General features: G+C 38.8%; 1 protein-coding gene across 13 annotated transcripts in view; it reads right to left on the bottom strand.

Annotated features, from left to right (window-relative positions):
- ANK2 (ankyrin 2) overlaps window positions 1-16,016 on the bottom strand; it is a 250,765-nt gene that overhangs the window by 102,873 nt on the left and 131,876 nt on the right. For all 13 annotated transcript variants that reach the window (XM_057546234.1, XM_057546235.1, XM_057546236.1 and 10 more), the window contains 2 exons: window positions 13,215-13,313; window positions 12,743-12,841 (listed from right to left, as the gene is read on the bottom strand). In XM_057546234.1, the coding sequence (XP_057402217.1) occupies window positions 12,743-12,841; window positions 13,215-13,313 (198 nt within the window). The remainder of the gene's footprint in view (window positions 1-12,742; window positions 12,842-13,214; window positions 13,314-16,016) is intronic.

Genomic DNA, 16,016 nt, shown 5'->3' with positions numbered 1-16,016 from the left:
ATAGGCCCAAAATGGAGTCACTTGTGCTAGGCCACACCACGAAACCGGGGCTTAATACCTAACCTAACTGAAGCTTCAACCTCCCCAGAAATGTAGTCTTAATTGGTCAGTCAGGAATTTTCTGGTCAGCACCAAGAATGTAATCTGTCACGTGGGCCCTCACCATCCCCAAAAGGAAGATGAGGTAATCTGCCACTTAGACCCCTTCTGTCCCCCATAGGTAGGATACCTAGGTCTGAAATAATCTTTTCTTTATGACTTCCTTGTTCTGCCTTTAAAAACCTTTCCCTTTTTGCAGTCCTTTGGAACTCCTCTCTACTTGCTAGATAGATGCTGCTGATTCATGAATCATTCAATAAAGCCAATTAGATCTTTAAAATTTACTTGCTTGAATTTTTTTTAAACAATGCGCAGGGTGCCACATGATTCCTTCTGTGCTTTCACTCTGGACTTTCCATCCATGGGGATGTACCATATGTGTGACAGTCTATTTGTCTGACTACCCCCAGGCTGAAATGTCATCAGCTCTGCCTTGTCTGTTATATATCCCTACAATGGAATGACCCCAGGAAACCTGGAAATATAAATCAATTACAAGGACTCTGAGAAACTTATAGCTACTGCAAGGACTCTGCTCTCAAATCAAGTAATCCATGGATATTTCAGTAGCATAAAGTAAGTAATATTTCTTTTCCTAAAAAAATTCCTCCTTTCCATTGTGTTTATAAAGATTGTAACAAAGTTTTATAAACTTTCCCAAATTTTTATACCAAGTGATGAATGTTTGAAGAGTAAACGAAATACATATGTTTATATTTTCATAGCAACAAAACAATTTTTTAGTAACTATGGTTACATATGGGATGTGAGGAAGAAAACATGATTCCTCCTCCAAAAATGTCATTTTATGTGAAAAAATTCTGAAGTATTTATTAAAAGAATGTCCTTTGAGGGCTTCCCTGGTGGCGCAGTGGTTGAGACTCTGCCTGCTAATTCAGGGGACACGGGTTCGAGCCCTGGTGTGGGAAGATCCCACATGCTGTGGAGCAACTGGGTCTGTGAGCCACAACTACTGAGCCTACGCGTCTGGAGCCTGTGCTCCGCAACAAGAGAGGCCGCAATAGTGAGAGGCCCATGCACCGCGATGAAGAGTGGCCCCTGCTTGCCACAACTAGAGACAGCCCTCGCACAGAAACGAAGACCCAACACAGCCAAAAATAAATTAAAAAAAAAAAAAAAAAAAGACATTTGGGTTGTTTAAAAAAAAAAAAAAAAGAATGTCCTTTGAGGTATGTATCTGTCCACTCCCCTGAAGATGTATGAAAAGATATATTTACTTCCAAAAGCAGGTAAAATCTACATAGTTCACTTTTTTTAAATCTGAAAAGTTAAAATGAGATTTTTCTCTCAACCAAATGTCCATTTGAATGCAGATGAAACCCAGGGGAGGTAAATGATGTTATATAGACAACATGTCTGGCTTCTAAATATCCTAACCAATTCAACAAACACTTAACAAAAAAATATGGTAAACGTTTTCAAGTTCTGACAAAATCTCATTGCATTGCTGCATTTATGCCTTTCAGGAGAATACCTGGATTCCAACAAGAAAGTCTTTCCAGTAATACTTATATGTGAACTGACTCAGCAAAAAGGTATCACACGCTAAAGCCTGATAATTCATATGGAGGCTTTTAAATAAGTCTCAAAGTACAATTTCATGAAAACTCAAGAACTGCTCAGAAACTAGGCAATAGCTATTCTTGTTAGAGTCAGATTAGAAGTTTTGAATCTCAAATGTTATTAGTATTATTAATAATTTAAAAAATAACATTATTTTTAATTCAGTTACGAATACGCTTATGTATAGGCATGCTTTTGTTTCTACTTCAAAGAGGATATAAAAAAATGAGTTCCAAAACTTATGTTTCTAATTAGTAGCATCTTTTTTTTTTAACATCTTTATGGAGTATAATTGCTTTACAATATTGTGTTAGTTTCTGCTGTATAACAAAGTGAATCAGCTATACATATACATATACATACATATCCCCATATCCCCTCCCTCTTGCGTCTCTCTCCCACCCTCCCTATCCCACCCCTCTAGGTGGACACAAAGCACCGAACTGATCTCCCTGTGCTATGCGGCTGCTTCCCACTAGCTATCTATTTTACATTTGGTAGTGTATATATGTCCATGCCACTCTCTCACTTCTTCCCAGCTTACCCTTCCCCCTCCCCGTGTCCTCAAGTCCATTCTCTATGTCTGCGTCTTTATTCCTGTCCTGCCCCTAGGTTCATCAGAACCACTTTTTTTAGATTCCATATATATGTGTTAGCATACGGTATTTGTTTTTCTCTTTCCGACTTACTTCACTCTGTATGACAGACTCTAGGTCCATCCACCTCACTACAAATAACTCAATTTCATTTCTTTTTATGGCTGAGTAATATCCCATTGTATATATGTGCCACATCTTCTTTATCCATTCATCTGTCGATGGACACTTAGGTTGCTTCCATGTCCTGGCTATTGTAAATACTGCTGCAATGAACATTGTGGTACCTGTCTCTTTTTGAATTATGGTTTTCTCAGGGTATGTACCCAGTAGTGGGATTGCTGGGTCATATGGTAGTTCTATTTTTAGTTTTTTAAGGAACCTCCATACTCTTCTGCATAGCGGCTCTATCAACTTACATTCCCACCAACAGTGCAAGAGGGTTCCCTTCTCTCCACACCCTCTCCAGCATTCATTGCTTGTAGGTGTTTTGATGATGGCCATTCTTACCGGTATGAGGTGATACCTCATTGTGGTTTTGATTTGCATTTCTCTAATGATTAGTGATGTTGAGCATCCTTTCATGTGTTTGTTGGCAATCTGTATATGTTCTTTGGACAAATCTCTATTTAGGTCTTCTGCCCATTTTTGGATTGGGTTGTTTATTTTTTTGATATTGAGCTGAATGAGCTGCTTGTATATTTTGGAGATTAACCCTTTGTCAGTTGCTTCATTTGCAAATATTTTCTCCCTTTCTGAGGGTTGTCTTTTTGTCTGGTTTATGGTTTCCTTTGCTGTTCAAAAGCTTTTAAGTTTCATTAGGTCCCATTTGTTTACTTTTGCTTTTATTTCCATTTCCCTAGAAGGTGGGTGAAAAAGGATCTTGCTGTGATTTATGTCATGGAGTGTTTAATCCATGACATTTAATCCATTTACATTTTTTTAAACACCTTTATTGGAGTATAATTGCTTTACAATGGTGTGTTAGTTTCTGCTTTATAACAAAGTGAATCAGTTATACATATACATATGTTCCCATATCTCTTCCCTCTTGCGTCCCCCTCCCTCCCACCCTCCCTATCCCACCCCTCTAGGTGGGCACAAACCACCGAGCTGATCTCCCTGTGCTATGTGGCTGCTTCCCACTAGCTATCTATTTTACGTTTGGTAGTGTATATATGTCCATGCAACTCTCTCACTTTGTCACAGCTTACCCTTCCCCCTCCCCATATTCTCAAGTCCATTCTCTAGTAGGTCTGTGTCTTTATTCCCGTCTTGCCCTTAGGTTCTTCATGACCATTTTTTTTTTTCTTAGATTCCATATATATGTGTTAGCATACGGTATTTGTTTTTCTCTTTCTGACTTACTTCACTCTGTCTGACAGACTCTAGGTCCATCCACCTCACTACAAATAACTAAATTTTGTTTCTTTTTATGGCTGAGTAATATTCCATTGTATATATGTGCCACATCTTCTTTATCCATTCATCTGTCGATGGACACTTAGGTTGCTTCCATGTCCTGGCTATTGTAAATAGGGCTGCAATGAACATTTTGGTACATGACTCCTTTTGAATTATGGTTTTCTCAGGGTATATGCCCAGTAGTGGGATTGCTGGGTCATATGGTAATTCTATTTGTAGTTTTTGAAGGAACCTCCATACTGTTCTCCATAATAGCTGTATCAATTTACATTCCCACCAACAGTGCAAGAGGGTTCCCTTTTCTCCACACCCTCTCCAGCATTTATTGTTTCTAGATTTTTTGATGATGGCCATTCTGACCAGTGTGACATGATATCTCATTGTAGTTTTCATTTGCATTTCTCTAATGGTTAATGATGTTGAGCATTCTTTCATGTGTTTGTTGGCAATCTGTATATCTTCTTTGGAGAAATGTCTATTTAGGTCTTCTGCCCATTTTTGGATTGGGTTGTTTGTTTTTTTGTGATTGAGCTGCATGAGCTCCTTGTAAATCTTGGAGATTAATCCTCTGTCAGTTGCTTCATTTGCAAATATTTTCTCCCATTCTGAGGGTTGTCTTTTGGTCTTCTTTCTGGTTTCCTTTGCGGTGCAAAAGCTTTTAAGTTTCATTAGGTCCTATTTGTTTATTTTTGTTTTTATTTCCACTTCTCTAGGAGGTGGGTCAAAAAGGATCTTGCTGTGATTTATGTCATAGAGTGTTCTGCCTATGTTTTCCTCTAAGAGTTTGATAGTGTCTGACCTTACATTTAGGTCTTTAATCCATTGTGAGTTTATTTTTGTGTATGGTGTTAGGGAGTGTTCTAATTTCATACTTTTACATGTAGCTGTCCAGTTTTCCCAGCACCACTTATTGAAGAGGCTGTCTTTTCTCCACTGTATATTCTTGCCTCCTTTATCCAAGATAAGGTGACCATATGTGCATGGGTTTATCTCTGGGCTTTCTATCCTGTTCCATTGATCTATATTTCTGTGCCAGTACCATACTGTCTTGATTACTGTAGCTTTGTAGTATAGTCTGAAGTCAGGGAGCCTGATTCCTCCAGCTCAGTTTTTCTTTCTCAAGATTGCTTTGGCTATTCGGGGTCTTTTGTGTCTCCATACAAATTGTGAAAATTTTTGTTCTAGTTCTGTGAAAAATGCCAGTGGTAGTTTGATAGGGATTGCATTGAATCTGTAGATGGCTTTTGGCAATATAGTCATTTTCACAATATTGATTCTTCCAATCCAAGAACATGGTATATCTCTCCATCTATTTGTATCATCTTTAATTTCTTTCATTAGTGTCTTATAATTTTCTGCATACAGGTCTTTTGTATCCTTAGGTAGGTTTATTCCTAGATATTTTATTCTTTTTGTGGCAATGGTAAATGGGAGTGTTTCTTAATTTCACTTTCAGATTTTTCATCATTAATGTATAGGAATGTCAGAGATTTCTGTGTGTTAACTTTGTATCCTGCTACTTTACCAAGTTCATTGATTAGCTCTACTAGTTTCTGGTAGCATCTTTAGGATTCTCTGTGTATAGTATCACATCATCTGCAAACAGTGACAGCTTAACTTCTTCTTTTCCGATTTGGATTCCTTTTATTTCTTTTTCTTCTCGGATTGCTGTGGCTAAAGCTTCCAAAACTATGTTGAATGACAGTGGTGAGAATGGGCAACCTTGTCTTGTTCCTGATCTGAGTGGAAATGGTTTCAGTTTTTCACCATTGAGAATGATGTTGGCTGTGGGTTTGTCATATATGGCCTTTATTATGTTGAGGAAAGTTCCTTCTATGCCTACTTTCTGCAGGGTTTTTATCATAAATGGGTGTTGAATTTTGTCGAAAGCTTTCTCTGCATCTATTGAGATGATCATATGGTTTTTCTCCTTCAATTTGTTAATATGGTGTATCACGTTGATTTATTTGCATATATTGAAGAATCCTTGCATTCCTGGAATAAACCCCACTTGATCATGGTGTATGATCCTTTCAATGTGCTGTTGGATTCTGTTTGCTAGTATTTTGTTGAGGATTTTTGCATCTATGTTCATCAGTGATATTGCCCTGTAGTTTTCTTTCTTTGTGACATCTTTGTCTGGTTTTGGTATTAGGGTGATGGTGGCCTCATAGAATGAGTTTGGGAGTGTTCCTCCCTCTGCTATATTTTGGAAGAGTTTGAGAAGGATAGGTGTTAGCTCTTCTCTAAGTGTTTGATAGAATTCACCTGTGAAGCCATCTGGTCCTGGGCTTTTGTTTGTTGGAAGATTTTTAATCACAGTTTCAATTTCAGTGCTTGTGATTGGTCTGTTCATATTTTCTATTTCTTCCTGGTTCAGTCTTGGCAGGTTGTGCATTACTAAGAATTTGTCCATTTCTTCCAGGTTGTCCATTTTATTGGCATAGAGTTGCTTGTAGTAATCTCTCATGATCCTTTGTATTTCTGCAGTGTCAGTTGTTACTTCTCCTTTTTCATTTCTAATTCTATTGACTTGAGTCTTCTCCCTTTTGTTCTTGATGAGTCTGGCTAATGGTTTATCAACTTTGTTTATCTTCTCAAAGAACCAGCTTTTAGTTTTATTGATCTTTGCTATCTTTTCCTTCATTTCTTTTTCATTTATTTCTGATCTTATCTTTATGATTTCTTTCCTTCTGCTAACTTTGGGGTTTTTTTGTTCTTCTTTCACTAATTGCTTTAGGTGCAAGGTTAGGTTGTTTATTTGAGATGTTTCCTGTTTCTTAAGGTAGGATTCTATTGCTATAAACTTCCCTCTTAGAACTGCTTTTGCTGCATCTCATAGGTTTTGGGTCGTCGTGTTTTCATTATCATTTGTTTCTCGGTATTTTTTGATTTCCTCTTTGATTTCTTCAGTGATCTCTTGGTTATTAAGTAGTGTATTGTTTAGCCTCCCTGTGTTTGTATTTTTTACAGATCTTTTCCTGTAATTGATATCTAGTCTCATAGCATTGTGGTCAGACAAGATACTTGATATTATTTCAATTTTCTTAAATTTACCAAGGCTTGATTTGTGACCCAAGATATGATCTATCCCGGAGAATATTCCATGAGCACTTGAGAAAAATGTGTATTCTGTTGTTTTTGGATGGAATGTCCTATAAATATCAATTAAGTCCATCTTGTTTAATGTATCATTTAAAGGTTGTGTTTCCTTACTTATTTTCATTTTCGATGATCTGTCCATTGGTGAAAGTGGGGTGTTAAAGTCCCCTACTATGATTGTGTTACTGTCGATTTCCCATTTTATGGCTGTTAGTATTTGCCTTATGTATTGCGGTGCTCCTATGTTGGGTGCATAAATATTTACAATTTTTATATCTTCTTCTTGGATCAATTGCTTGATCATTATGTAGTGTCCTTCTTTGTCTCTTGTAATAGTCTTTATTTTAAAGTCTATTTTGTCTGATATGAGAATGGCTACTCCAGCTTTCTTTTGATTTCCATTTGCATGGAATATCTTTTTCCATCCCCTCACTTTCAGTCTGTATGTGTCCCTAGGTCTGGAGTGGGTCTCCTGTAGACAGCATATATACGGGTCTTGTTTTTGTATCCATTCAGCCACTCTGTGTCTTTTGGTGGGAGCATTTAATCCATTTATATTTAAGGTAATTATCGATATGTATGTTCCTATTCCCATTTTCTGAACTGTTTTGGGTTTGTTATTGTAGATCTTTTCCTTCTCTTGTGTTTCCTGCCTAAAGAAGTTCCTTTAACATTTGTTATAAAGCTGGTTTGGTGGTGCTGAACTCTCTCAGCTTTTGCTTGTGTGTAAAGGTTTTAATTTCTCCATCAAATCTGAATGAAATCCTTGCTGGGTAGAGTAATCTTGGTTGTAGGTTTTTCTCCTTCATCACTTTAAATATGTCCTGCCACTCCCTTCTGGCTTGCAGAGTTTCTGCTGAAAGATCAGCTATTAACCTTATGGGGATTCCCTTGTGTGTTATTTGTTGTTTTTCCCTTGCTGCTTTTAATATGTTTTCTTTGTATTTAATTTTTGATAGTTTGATTAATATGTGTCTTGGCATGTTTCTCCTTGGATTTATCGTGTATGGGACTCTCTGTGCTTCCTGGACTTGATTAACTATTTCCTTTCCCATATTAGGGAAGTTTTCAACTATAATCTCTTCAAATATTTTCTCAGTCCCTTTCTTTTTCTCTTCTTCTTCTGGGACCCCTTTAATTCGAATGTTGGTGCGTTTAATGTTGTCCCAGCAGTCTCTGAGACTGTCCTCAATTCTTTTCATTCTTTTTTCTTTATTCTGCTCTGCAGTAGTTATTTCCACTATTTTATCTTCCAGGTCACATATCTGTTCTTCTGCCTCAGTTATTCTGCTATTGATCCCTTCTAGAGTATTTTTAATTTCATTTATTGTGTTGTTCATCATTGTTTGTTTGCTCTTTAGTTCTTCTAGGTCCTTGTTAAATGTTTCTTGCATTTTCTCTATTCTATTTCCAAGACTTTGGATCATCTTTACTATCATTATTCTGAACTCTTTTTCAGGTAGACTGCCTATTTCCTCTTCATTTGTTAGGTCTGGTGGGTTTTTACCTTGCTCCTTCATCTGCTGTGTGTTTTTCTGTCTTCTCATTTTGCTTATCTTACTGTGTTTGGGGGTCTCCTTTACACAGGCTGCAGGTTCGTAGTTCCCGTTGTTTTTGGTGTCTGTCCCCAGTGGCTAAGGTTGCTTCAGTGGGTTGTGTAGGCTTCCTGGTGGAGGGGACTAGTGCCTGTGTTCTGGTGGATGAGGCTGGATCTTGTCTTTCTGGTGGGCAGGTCCACATCTGGTGGTGTGTTTTGGGGTGTCTGTGGCCTTATTATGATTTTAGGCAGCCTCTGTGCTAATGGATGGGGTTGTGTTCCTGTCTTGCTAGTTGTTTGGCATAGGGTGTCCAGCACTGTAGCTTGCTGGTTGTTGAATGAAGCTGGGTCTTGGTGTTGAGATGGAGATCTCTGGGAGATTTTCACCATTTGATATTACGTGGAGCTGGGAGTTCTCTTGTGGACCAGTGTCCTGAAGTTGGCTCTCCCACCTCAGGGGCACAGCACTGACTCCTGGCTGGAGCACCAAGAGCCTTTCATCCACACGGCTCAGAATAAAAGTTAGAAAAAATAGAAAGAAAGAAGGAAAGAAAGAGGATAAAATAAAATAAAATAATGTAAGATAAAATAAAATAAAGTTATTAAAATAAAAAATAAATAATAATTATTATGAAAAAAATTTTTAAGTAAAAAAGAAAAAGAAAAAAGAATGGATGGACAGAATCCTAGGACAAATGGTGAAAGCAAAGCTATACAGACAAAATCTCACACAGAAGCATACACATACAAACTCACAAAAAGAGAAAAAGGGGAAAAAATAATATATCTTGCTCCCAAAGTCCACCTCCTCAATTTGGGATGATTCGTTGTCTATTCAGGTGTTCCACAGATGCAGGGTACATCAAGTTGATTGTGGAGATTTAATCCACTGCTCCTGAGGCTGCTGGGAGAGATTTCCCTTTCCCTTCTTTGTTGGCACAGCTCCCAGGTTTCAGCTTTGGATTTGGCCCTGTCTCTGCGTGTAGGTCACCTGAGGGCGCCTGTTCTTCGCTCAGATAGGACGGGGTTAAAGGAGCAGCTGCTTCGGGGGCTCTGGCTCACTCAGGCCGGGGGGAGGGAGGGGTACGGATGCAGGGTGAGCCTGCAGCGGCAGAGGCTGGCGTGACATTGCACCAGCCTGAGGCACGCCGTGTGTTCTCCCGGGGAAGTTGTCCCTGGATCACGGGACCCTGGCAGTGGCGGGCTGCACAGGCTCCTGGGAGGGGTGGTGTGGAGAGTGACCTGTGCTCGCACACAGGCTTCTTGGTGGCGGCAGCAGCAGCCTTAGCGTCTCATGCCCATCTCTGGGGTCTGCTCTGATAGCCGCGGCTCGTGCCCGTCTCTGGACCTCCTTTAAGCAGCGCTCTTAATCCCCTCTCCTTGCGCACCAGGAAACAAAGAGGGAAGAAAAAGTCTCTTGCTTCTTTGGCAGCTCCACACTTTTTCCCAGACTCCCTCCTGGCTAGCCGTGGCGCACTAGCCCCTTCAGGCTGTGTTTACGCAGCCAACCCCAGTCCTCTCCCTGGGATCCAACAGAAGCCCGAGCCTCAGCTCCCAGTCCCCGCCCACCCCGGCAGGTGAGCAGACAAGCCTCTGGGGCTGGTGAGTGCTGGTCGGCACCAATCCTCTGTGTGGGTATCTCTCCGCTTTGCCCTCCGCACCCCTGTTGCTGCGCTCTCCTCCGTGGCTCTGAAGCTCCCCCCTCTGCCACCCGCCGTCTCCTCCTGTGAAGGGGCTTCCTAGTGTGTGGAAACCTTTCCTCCTTCACAGCTCCCTCCCACTGGTGCAGGTCCCGTCCCTATTCTTTTGTCTCTGTTTTTTCTTGTTTCTTTTGCCCTACCCAGGTACGTGGGGAGTTTCTTGCCTTTTGGGAGGTCTGAAGTCTTCTGCCAGCATTCAGTAGGTGTTCTGTAGGAGTTGTTCCACATGTAGATGTATTTCTGATGTATCTGTGGGGAGGAAGGTGATCTCCATGTCTTACTCTTCCGGCACCTTCTCCTCGAGCCCCAATCCATTTACATTTAAGGTAATTATCAATTTGTATGTTCTTATTACCATTTTCTTAATTGTTTTGGGTTTGTTATTGTAGATCTTTTCCTTCTCTTGTGTTTCCTCCCTAGAGAAGTTCCTTTAGCATTTGTTGTAAAGCTGGTTTGGTGGTGCTGAATTCTCTTAACTTTTGCTTGTCCCTAAAGGTTTTAATTTCTCCGTTGAATCTAAATGAGATCCTTTTTGAGTAGATCAATCTTGGTTGTAGGTTTTTCCCTTTCATCACTTTAAATATGTCCTGCCACTCCCTTCTGGCTTGCAGAGTTTCTGCTGAAAGATCAGCTGTTAACCTTATGGGGATTCCCTTGTGTGTTATTTGTTGTTTTTCCCTTGCTGCTTTTAATATGTTTTCTTTGTATTTAATTTTTGATAGTTTGATTAATATGTGTCTTGGCGTGTTTCTCCTTGGATTTATCCTGTATGGGACTCTCTGCGCTTCCTGCACTTGATTGACTATTTCCTCTCCCATGTTAGGGAAGTTTGTGACTATAATGTCTTCAAATATTTTCTCAAACCCTTTCTTTTTCTCTTCTTCTTCTGGGACCCCTGTAATTTGAATGTTGGTGCGTTTAATGTTGTCCCAGAGGTCTCTGAGACTGTCCTCAATTCTTTTCATTCTTTTTTCTTTATTCTGCTCTGCAGTAGTTATTTCCACTATTTTATCTTCCAGGTGACTTATCTGTTCTTCTGCCTCAGTTATTCTGCTATTGATTCCTTCTAGAGTATTTTTAATTTCATTTATTGTGTTGTTCATCATTGTTTGTTTGCTCTTTAGTTCTTCTAGGTCCTTGTTAAATGTTTCCTGTATTTTCTCCATTCTATTTCCAAGATTTTGGAACATCTTTACTATCATTACTCTGAATTCTTTTTCAGGCAGACTGCCAATTTCCTCTTCATTTCTTTGGTCTGGTGGGTTTTTACCTTGCTCCTTCATCTGCTGCATATTTCTCTGTCTTCTCATTTTGTTTAACTTACTGTGTTTGGGGTCTCCTTTTCGCAGGCTGCTGGTTCCTGGTTCCCGTTATTTGTGGTGTCTGCCCCCAGTGGGTGAGGTTGGTTCAGTGGCTTGTGTAGGCTTCCTGGTGGAGGGGACTGGTGCCTGTGGTCTGGTGGTGGGGCTGGATCTTGTCCTTCTGGTGGGCAGGGCCGTGTCTGGTGGAATACCTGTATATCTTTTTTTCTTTTCCTTTGTGCTTGTCTAGTTTCACTTGAAGTGCACCCCACTCTTCAGACCAGAGTTCCTAGTGTGAAACGGCTGCGCCCAACACCTCAGCTTGGCAGGCCGTGTGCCTGAGTGCTATGGTCCACACGGGCAGCTCTCCCTCTGTCTCTGTCTCTTGTCTCTCTCTCTCTCACTCTCACTTTCTTTCTCTCTTTTTCTGTGTCAATTGTGTAGTCTGTCAGAGTCTTATCCCCCTGGGAAGCCTCACCAGCAGCTCTGCCCTGCCCTGGAGCCTTTTTATTCCCTTTGTGCTTATTCTAGTTTTACGTGCTCATAGGGTACCGCATGCAGAGGCCTCGAACCCAGCACTTCAGACCAGAGTTCCTCGTGGAAATTGGGACACCACAACACCTCAGCTCAAGATGGTGGTGGTTAATTAGTAGCATATTGAATGATGACTTTGAAAACTCCCGAATATGCTCACACTAATTTACTTGAGCCTATTCACAACAGCTGCAATTAGTGATTTCTGATACATAAAGTAAAAAAAATGCAATTACAGACTTCTTTGGACCAAGAAAATTGTAGCTGCAGGTTATATTATGCATAGTAGCAGTAGTTATTTTACGCATTTCTCTTCCTTGAAATAATGTGAATGTACCAAAGTGTGGTTTTATGTTCCCATCATGCTTTGCAGGATAGGACCCTTCAGATGGCACTGGGAAGGACAGTCAGCTCTGCATTATCTCTGAAAACTTCCAAGCCAGGCCTTACACAGTATTGCCTCGCTGAGCACAGCCACGTGGTAGTCCAAATGTGACAGAATTCATTAAAAATGAAAGGCACACAGTCCGGGCTGCCTGTCTGTATTTCCTCACCAGAGACTGAGGGCTAGGGGAGGGCCACGGCCCTGAAACAATGTAAAGGAAATCGGCCAGAACATCAAGATATTCTAGCCAGCATCTATTGTATCCTGTAGTAAATTGTTAAATCGATGTCGCCTACATGGCTGTCAAAGGTTATTAGAATGAAAAGTCCCAAACAACTGTACAAAACTACATCACTTATTCAAAATCACTTAAGAAGAACTAAAAAGAAAATATGTTTGTAACTATGGTGAGCTACTGAAGTGTCCATATGGCCGAACCATTTGCTTATAGCAAATAAAAATGAGTACATGTATTTTACCTTGGTTTTTGCATTGACATTTGCTCCCTGCTTCAGAAGAAAGTTGACCATTTTCACGTTTCCATAGTGACAGGCCACAATTAAAGGAGTGTAACCAAGCTATAAATAATAATAAACAAATAAATTACTACTCTAGTAGTTAATACTCAAGGGGAGAGGGGGGGCATGGAGGCAAGCAAGTACAGGAAGAAAAGTGCAAGTCATCGTGACTAGCTGAAGTAATGAGGGAGAGAGGGTAAACCTAAGTCTGCAAAGTTGGAATCTTTTTGTAAAGATTCCTAATATCTGCTATCCATTTGGACTTGCTTTCAGCAAAAATGGAGAACCATTATAGACTTGTGAGCAGGAGAGTCATAACTAATTCAGAATGGGCTTTGAGGAGTGGGAACTTGGACTTGTGGTGACGTGAATGGGGGCTACTGGGAATAATCCAAGTCAGAACCTGTCACAATATTACAGTGATTCGCTTTACCTTTGTGTGGGCATCCTGGTCAGCCCCATGCTTGGTGAGAATATCAGCAACATTCACTTTATCTTCCTGGGCTGCAAGGTGTAAGGATGTGAGTCCACTCTATAGAGAGAAGGGAAGCAAAGGGGTACAACTGAAGAAGAAAATACATTGTATCATCTATAATACTATGTCTTGAAAAATCCTAAAAACTTCATAGCCTCTCCCTAGAAACTGCATCTTCTGATATCTAAAACAAACCCTCCAAGTTAATATGACTTTCCATCTAAGACATACTCTCTAAGTTACTCAACACTTTCCTCAAATTACATTTTCTATACTGTGTGCTTATATTATGATGCGAGCCTTTAAAATAACTCAGCTAATGAGCTTCCAAACAACATTCATTTCAAACCCATCTGTGCCTCCTCTTGAATCAATTTATTTCCTTAAATAATGGACCAACCGGTTACTACTTCTACATTATAACCACAGCAATAATCTATATTTTCATCAATAAAACATCACATCAATGAAAAAAATGTCCAGAGTTACAGGAAATGAGTTCAGAATAATTTTCTCCAGCATCCAAAGATAGTATATTATTTTGGGGGTTCCTCTAAGTGCTAAATAGTGACCCCATCATTTATATATTGCCCCATAAATTTGGCCAGTTTTATGTAAATGTCCTGGCACATATACATCACGTAATTATTTTAATTATTTGAACATGCAATTAAAGTACAGTTAAGAATTAATAAAAGATGAAAGAATAGAGAAAGGAGGAGGGAAAAGTGGTTTATTCAGTCAATGCCACAGTCTGGCAGCCTCACTACGTATGCAAATATCTCCCGTCAAGCAAAATTGAAATTTAAAGAGTATCTTTAAAACCTAAATCATTTGTATGTTTAACAGGTGTTTTTTGAGTACCTTTCATATGCCAGGAAGTGTTCTAGGCACTCGAATAAATCAGTGAATAAAAGCTTCTGCCTTTTTAGAGCTTATATTCCAGCTAACAGTATATTCATGCCGTATGTTTCTCTCCTGCTATATTCTTCAAATACCTAGTATATTTACCCTCTTCCTTTACATCCTGCATCTGTATACTGAGGTATCTTACTTGTCCTCTGAGTTGGCACCCCCTCTCCCCCAATTCACATCCAATTAAAGCTGACCAGCCCTCCTAACCATGGCTCTGCAGGCCTGCTTTACTTCTATAAGCTGACAAGTTCTCTGACCTTTAAAAAATCGGAGTGATATTTACAGAGAAAGAAAAAATTCTCCAACTAGAGAAAGGGCTTTATATTTAAGAGTCCAAGGCTTTTTGATTCTTAGAGTTCTGGCTGAGCTCAGCTTTTGTTTTTCATTTTTTTTTTTTTTTTTTTGGCTGTGCCGTGCAGCTTGTGGGATCTTAGTTCCCCAACGAGGGATCGAACCCAGGCCCTTGGCAGTGAAAGCTCTGAGTCCTAACCATTGGACCACCAAGGAATTCTGGAGCTCAACTTTGAGTTTCATAAACCATGAGGATGAGTTGGAATATGCACCCTTTTGCATTAAAATGTTATCACTTCTAAACAAATAGTATACAGTCCTAAAGTATTAACAGTATGAATATTAGGACAAAACAGAAGATTATTCTTCATGTTGTTTTTCTCCATATTAAAATAGCAAACATAAAAATATTTCTCCTTTGAGATCATCGGTCTTTTAAAAATGTTATTGAAGTGATCATCAAATATCTCAAAGGCATCTTTAATGGCCTTTCAAATATATGTGCTGTTTTCTACATTATTTTGCAGAATGGATTTCCTACAATATAAGATTGCAAACTAACAACCAGTATGAAAATCCTCTATAGTTTATTATGGTAAGCTTGCATACCTAAATCAAATTATGTAAACCTTCCTAATAAATTAAGAAAATAGAAGATGTTGAAGGAGTTCTTTTCAAAGAAAGTAATTTATTTCCTAAGATGTACCGGTGGACTCTACAGTCGGTTTTATTTTATTATTACATGGTGATTGGATAAGGAATGTAATATCATTTCTATATTACAATTCTTACTGAGAAATAATCATTTAGAGAATATGAAATTACTGATTTTAGTTGGTCTTAAGTAGAAAAAGAATATATATAATTTACAAAAACGGGAGAATTTATTATCAGCTTTGCTTATTACTTGAGATACTTTCATGGTTGCATTATCTTATAATTTATTTATTTCATATATAACTTTATTAATTATTATAATGTATAATTATAAATAATACCAACCAAAAGCCAGGGTAATATTTTTATATATTATATTGTTATTCAGATATATCTTAACATATTTACTAACATTTTACTCTAGTAGCAAATATCAGTACATCATGTTTTTGTCTTTAAGACACCACCCAATGTTGAAATCATTGTTATAAAGATAACATAAATACTTTGTGATTCAAATTGAATATTTTTCTCCATTGCTGAGTGGAGAAAATATTCAAAAATACTCATTAAATATTTGCTGATTGACTGCTAAAGTTCTCTCAAAGGAAGTAATATGTTTAGAAGAATACTATCAGGGAGAACATAGTGAACTGATTCCAGATATGTATCTACAATTTTTATGAATTAAAAGTTACACCATCAGAAGCACTGTGTGATCAGTTTCATGAAATGTCTAGAATTTCCATTCTACTCAAAATTTTGCCTGATTTGTTTATGGATTTCTTGTGTTTATTTTTGAATGAAGATTTGTTTTTAATGGACCGTAAACACTTACATGACTCATTTGTATACTGATGTTAAATGAAATATTCTACTATTGGTTTCATGGTGAGA

The sequence above is a fragment of the Balaenoptera acutorostrata genome, chromosome 5 (assembly GCF_949987535.1).
Source record: "Balaenoptera acutorostrata chromosome 5, mBalAcu1.1, whole genome shotgun sequence".
NCBI classification, from domain to species: Eukaryota; Metazoa; Chordata; class Mammalia; order Artiodactyla; family Balaenopteridae; genus Balaenoptera; species Balaenoptera acutorostrata.
The sequence above is the reverse complement of the archived record's forward strand: the minus strand, read 5'-3'. Positions and strand labels throughout refer to the sequence as shown.